The 6,555-nt window shown below is 50.7% G+C and overlaps 1 protein-coding gene across 1 annotated transcript; it reads right to left on the reverse strand.

Moving 5' to 3' along the window:
* Positions 1-362: 362 nt before the first annotated feature.
* Positions 363-4,892, reverse strand: LOC106504125 (thyroid hormone-inducible hepatic protein). Its single transcript, XM_021081774.1, is given in 7 exon segments — positions 363-1,039; positions 1,041-1,088; positions 1,090-1,183; positions 1,186-1,210; positions 3,531-3,633; positions 3,704-3,749; positions 4,814-4,892. Coding segments are annotated over 7 exon segments (633 nt in total). The 3' UTR covers positions 363-801.
* Between the last annotated feature and the right edge of the window lie 1,663 nt (positions 4,893-6,555).

A 6,555-nucleotide genomic window follows, 5' to 3' on the forward strand; every position in this document is an offset into this window, starting at 1 on the left:
GGGAACGGCAGATCCTTAACCCACTGAGCAAGGGCAGGGACCGAACCCGCAACCTCATGGTTCCTAGTCGGATTCGTTAACCACTGAGCCACAACAGGAACTCCAAGATTCTTTTTTTTTTTTTTGGCTTTTTATTTTTTTTTTTTTTGTGTGTGTGTGTGTGTGTGTGTGTGTGTGTGTGTGTGTCTTTAGGGCCACACCTGCAGCATATGAAAGTTCCTGGGCTAAGGGTCAAATAGGAGCTGCAGCTGCTAGCCTACAGCACAGCCACAGCAACACAGGATCCGAGTGGTGTCTGCAACTCACACCACAGTTCCCAGCAACGCCGGATCCTTAACCCACCGAGCGAGGCCAGGGATTGGACCCACATCCGCATGGATACTAGTCAGGTTTGTTACCACTGAGCCACGGCAGGAACACCTAATTAGAGTCTTAAAGAAATTGACAGTGAAAACACACTTGTTTAGTTCATATAGCTCCACATATTCATACTTACTAATAAATGCACAAACACATAGAGTGTACCTAAAGTGTGCACTCACCAACCACTTTTCCTTATGTTTCCACAATTCACCATCCCTACTCAGCATTTCTGGGTTGGAAGGATAATAAGGCAGGCCTGGCCTTAGGCCATCCCAGGTTGTGGTCTTAGGAGCCCAAAGTGAGGGTGACTTTGTCTGAGAGCCAGGCTCTCCCTCTGCCTTGGGGTTCACCACTGCTCCCTCTCCTCCCCTGGAACGTCCCCCAGGGGACTCTGACACCCACAAGCATGGCCACCGTTACCTTGCCTAGAGTCCGAGGCTACATGGCCTGTCCCATTATCTCCAGGTATTTCCTCGTCACCTCCTCAGCTTTCAGGGTAAGATGGGTAAGAATGTGATGAAGGCTGGAGAAATGCAGGTGGAACTGGGCTTCTAGGTCCAGCTGCCCCAAGAGCCTCTCCTCCTTGGTCTCTTCAGTCTCTGCAGCTTCATTCTCAGCCCCATCGTTTTTGCCATCCGCCACCTATTGGCTGCACTCCTCCCGGGGCAGCAGCCATGTCCACAGCCACACGGATGGCCTTTGAGCATGGGAAGTAGTTGTAGAATCGGGGGCCCCGACTGGGCCTGACCGCATCGTCACTAGTGCACATCCCGCAGCAGGCTGGGGATCATCACCACCGTCCATGTTGCGAGCACGGCAGGTACCGGTCAGACGGTAGCAGGCAGTTCTGGGGGGTTAGCGCTGGAGCACCTGCATGGGGCTTTTCGCTGCCGAGGTCCGGCAAGGCACCCAGACAATTTCCACGCTGCTATTTTTATGTCTGGATCTGCAGCAGTTTGACAGGTTTGCCCAAGGCCCAGGCCCGTGGTCAACACAGCCCTCTTTTCAGCCAATCCCAGGGCTTGGGTCCCCACGTCGGTATCAGGCGATCTGTCCTGCCCAGGGACAGGACTGCCAGACTTCTGTCTGTCATTCGGGACGCTACCTTGGCCTCAGCCAAGCCTCACATGCCCTGTTCTGCAATTTCCCCACTGGCGTAGATTGTTCGCGCTGACACAACGAGGCACCGGCACAGCAATTCTATAGAAGTTCTCACCTAGCTCTGTGATGCTTTCACATCTGTTTTTCTGATGCGCTGAGCCAGAACTAAAGATGCTTTGCCACTGGGGCTGGGATTCCAGCTTGGACCTCCTCTCCCATCTCCAGTCAGAGCCCCGGAAGGATGTATCCGGATGCACAAGTTATACAAGTTAAAGGGACCCACATCCTTATCTGTAGGAGTTCCTGTCGTGGCACAGTGGAAACGAATCCGACTAGGAACCATGAGGTTGCGGGTTCCATCCCTGGGATCACTCAGCGGTTTAAGGATCTGGTGTTGCTCTGAGCTGTGGTGTAGGTCGCAGAAGCGGCTCAGATCTAGTGTTGCTGTGGCTGTGGTGTAGGCTGGCAGCTACAGCTCTGATTAGACCCCTAGCCTGGGAATCTCCGTATGCCACAGATGCAGCCCTAAAAAAAAAAAAAAAAAAAAAAAAAAAAAAAAAAAAAATCCTTGTCTGTAAATTTAAGGTGTTGAGAGGATCGAAGAAGACAAAGCTAAAGAAAATGCTTTATGGAGATCCTGTCATGGCTCACTGGATTAAGAACCTGACTAACATCCGTGAGGATGCCGCTTCAATCGCAGGTTGCCCTCTGTAGGTTAAGAATCCCGAGTTTGGAGTTCCCTCGTGGCGCAGTGGTTATCGAATCCGACTAGGAACCATGAGGTTCGGGTTCGGTCCCTGCCCTTGCTCAGTGGGTTAACGATCCGGCGTTGCCGTGAGCTGTGGTGTAGGTTGCAGATGCGGCTCGGATCCCGCGTTGCTGTGGCTCTGGCATAGGCCGGTGGCTACAGCTCCGATTCAACCCCTAGCCTGGGAATCTCCATATGCCGCGGGAGCGGCCCAAGAAATAGCAACAACAACAACAACAACAAAAAGACAAAAGACAAAAAAAAAAAAAAAAGAATCCCGAGTTTGCATAAGCTGTGGTGTAGGTTGTAGATGCCGCTCAGATCTGGCATGGCTGTGGTGCATGCCGGCAACAGCAGCTCCAATTTGACCCCTAGTCCAGGAACTTCCACATGCCTCAGGTGCAGTCCTAAAAGGAAAAAAATGAAATAAAAATAAACAAAAATGCTTCGTAAACCACAAAGCACAGTCTCCAGATGTATTATGCATACGGATTCTAGAGTAATGCTTGGAGTTCCCGTCATGGCTCAGTGGTTAGCGAATCCAACTAGGAACCATGAGGTTGCAGGTTCGATCCCTGGCCTCGCTCAGCAGGTTAAGGCTCTGGCGTTGCCATGAGCTGTGGTGTAGGTTGCAGACGTGGCTCGGATCCCGCCTGGCTGTGGTTCTGGCATAGGCCGGAGGCTACAGCTCCGATTCGACCCCTAGTCTGGGAACCTCCATATGCCTCGGGAGCGGCCCAAGAAAAAGCAAAACGACAAAAAATAAATAAATAAATAGAGTAATGCCGAGATGCCTCTCAATTCTAGCGTGCAGTACCATGAGCTATAATGTTTCCTCTTTACTATTGACCTAAGCCTATGGCCAACAGCCTTGGAAAGCAATAATCCTTTGCATTGCCACATTATCAGAGTTGACATTTGCAATATTTATTCATTACTAGGAAATGAGCCCCCAGCAAGAGGCTCAAAGTTGCACAAGTTAGTAGCAGAGTCAAATGAACAAGGCCATCCAAATTCAGGTTCATGCACTTGCAACACAACCTCGGGTGGAAAAAGTTGCTAGATATTTTCTGCCCCAGCACGGGGGGCAAGTGCAGGGGGAGCGGAGGAGGGGGAGCATAGGGGAGGTACCTTATCCCACCTAGGCCACCCTCACCCCTACTCCAGGGCAGGAGCCCCCTCTGCACCCTCCTGGCTGGTAATCAGCGCCACTGGCCTCCCACTCCTCTGGCCAGAGCTGTGAGCACGTTCACCTTTGCATTGCACTAGATTCCAATACCCTAGAGCCCCTCCCCCTTTTTTAGATGAAAAGACTCACCTCGCCCCCAAAGTCACAGGCCTTAGCTCTCCTTATATTAGCACAACAGGGGAGTGGGAAAAACCATCTCCCGGCCTTTAACTTGCTCAAGCACACAAGGACCCTATGAGGCAGAAAAACATTTGTACCCCCTTTTCAGAGGAGGAAATGGAGACTCAGGAAAGGGGAGGTACGTTCCCCAAGGTCTCAGAAACGACAGGAGGAGGCTCAGCCCAGGCCCTGGGGGAAAGCGACAGGGGTCACTCTCATCAAGTCCCCTTCACGGGCTTGCCAGGCACAGAGCTGCAGATGACCTCGGGTTATTCTGCGTTGGACTGCTGGCCTTGGCTGGCTAGGGCACAGAGGGCAGTCAGGGGCCTGCCGTGAGGACACAGCTTCTGCGTTAACACTTTATTTAACAGAGAGAATGGCCAGCTCTTCCTCCCTCTGGCTGTGAGGCCCTGGGCTAGTTAGTCCTCTGTGAGCCTCCGCTTCCTCCTTGCATTGTGATAATGATAAGAGCAAACACAGATTGAGCTTGCTATTCTAAACTAATATATGCAAAGTTCTTAGAAGAGAACTCAATCCTCCTAACAAGCCTATGGGGTAGGTAGTCCTTGTTCACAAAGGAAGACATTGAGGCCTAGGAAGGTCAAGTACCTAGCTTTATTCTTTTTTTTTTATTTTATTTTATTTATTTTTTTTAGGGCCGCACCTGCAGCATATGGAAGTTCCCAGGCTGGGAGTCGAATCGGAGATGCAGCCGCTGGCCTGTGCCTCAGCCACCGCAGCTCAGGATCTGAGCCACATCTGCGACCTATACCACAGCTCACGGCAATGCCGGATCCTTAACCCACTGAGCGGGGGCCAGGGATTGAACCTGCATCCTCATGGAGATTTACCTGATTTACAGTCGGGTTACTCACCACTGGGCCGCAACAGGAATTCCAAGTCCTTAGCCTTTGACAAGGAGGAGCTAGGATGCGTGGTAAATCCTACCAACTGGGAGTTATGAGGATTAGAGAGCATCTTTGTGAAATATCTGGTATATTGCAAGACCTCAGTAAACATGCACTGCCTTTTGGCCACTTCCCCTTCCCCATGCTATGCTCTCAATCCCGCATGTATTCCTTCATTCTAGGACTTGCTATGCACAGTTCTGCTCCTGTTGTTCCCATCCTGGCACCCAGCACTGCAAATGCTGAGTAGATACTGGCCAAACGATGATCTCTAGGTTCATTTCTTGATACATTCTAGGGTCTTTAGTTGTAATGTCCAGTCACTTTGAAAAATAGGACCCCTACCTTGGTGGGAAGCAGTAGTGAGGCCCTTGGCACTGCGAGGAGCTCGAGTGGCTTCCGCACAGCAGGTGCTCAGAACCATCTCACAGGAGCTCCCGTTGTGACTCTGCTGGTTACAAACCTGACTGTGGGGACCTCAAGGCTTCCCCAAGGAAATAAAACTCAAAAAGCCTCCAGTAGAGATAAGAATTGCCAGACCCCTATCAGCCAACCTGTCTCACTGTAACTGTTACAGTGTCTCTAAGGACCTCCCCACCCCGGCAACTGGGGCTTCTCTTTCCCGCTCCTTGCTAGGAAAGGTATGTGGCCCACTCCTCACCTCCCCCCCTTGATCAGCCTGGCTTACTCCTTCCTGCCCCCCACTAGAAAAGGTCTGTAACCCACTCCTTACCCTGCCCCTATAGGGGCAACGTATGCCCCCAACCGACCAGCAAGTGTATCCAAAGACCCCATCCTTCCGCAACCAATCAGCAGGTCAACAGGTGTATGGCAAGACCCTTCCTTGCACTCCTGCGTCTTTGGGCTATAAAAACAGACACGACCATGACCCTGCACCCAGAGTCGGCCCTCCCTGATTATCAGGAAGTCGACCCCCTGTGTTAACAGTGTCTCTTGCCTCAATAGACTTGTCTTTTCTTCACCTTGGTTTAATCTGGAAAATTCTATTTCCACCCGCGTGCACGTGCAGAGACCACAACACATCTCATGGGCAAGCCCTAAGGTAAAGCTCTTTTCCAGAATTTCTCCTCAAGGAAGCGGGGGGTGCCATACACCTGTCCTGACAGCCTTCATCATCCACAAGGCTTTCCCAATACACACTGCAAACAAAACTGTTAGCGACATATTAGCCCCATATTATCTCTGCCAGACATCTGTGGAGAGAATTTGCATAAAATTCTTTCCTAAACTAGAAGTGGAAAAGAGCAGTTTCCAAACGAATAAAGTAAAAGAATTTAATGTTGAGATTAATTAATTAAATGTTTGATTCATCTACTTTCAGTCCTAAAACATTTTGGTTTTGATTTTTACCAGGGAAAAGTTCTTGAAAAATTCTCCTCGGGAAAATGGGGCTTCCCTTGGAGTGGAACATCCAGGATGGCAGAGCAGTGGGTTTCGTGGCTTGGGTTCTGGGGCTGCTTCCAGGCACAGTTGTGACCCAGATTCCTGGGCTCCAGTGTCCATGACTGTAAAGTGAGGGGTTTGGAGAGCTCTGAGAGCTTCCAGCCCTGGTTGTATAACCCCTTCTGAATCCATATCTGGGTCACTAAGGTTATCACCCTGCTTTGGTTCTTGTTCTGTTTTGTTTTTTTCCGGTCATGTCCACAGCATGTTAGTTCCTGGGCCAGGGATCCAACCCCCACCACAGCAGTGGCCCAAGCCACTGCAGTGACAACACCAGATCCTTAACCCCCTGTGCCACAAGGGAACTCCTACCCCACTTGAGTTTTCACATTTTCAACCCAGCCCAGGGTAACTGGTCACATCAAAATATGATGTTTTGCCTACAGACAGGGTGGGAGACCTGACCCAGTAAGGAGGGCAGGTCAGGAATGCCCAATAAGCAGTGGCCTCCTTCCTCTTTTACCTCCCTTTCCCCATTTATTCAACAAAGAGCTAATCTTTGTTAAGTCCTCTCCAGCTCAAACTTTGGGGGACCTCCATCTGAGCACATGGTCCCCATGCCCTGCTGTCATTCTGCCTCTGTGTGTATATCCCACCTCCAGCCAGTCTATTCCCAGACACAC

The sequence above is a fragment of the Sus scrofa genome, unplaced genomic scaffold (genome assembly GCF_000003025.6).
Source record: "Sus scrofa isolate TJ Tabasco breed Duroc unplaced genomic scaffold, Sscrofa11.1 Contig2297, whole genome shotgun sequence".
Taxonomy (NCBI): Eukaryota; Metazoa; Chordata; class Mammalia; order Artiodactyla; family Suidae; genus Sus; species Sus scrofa.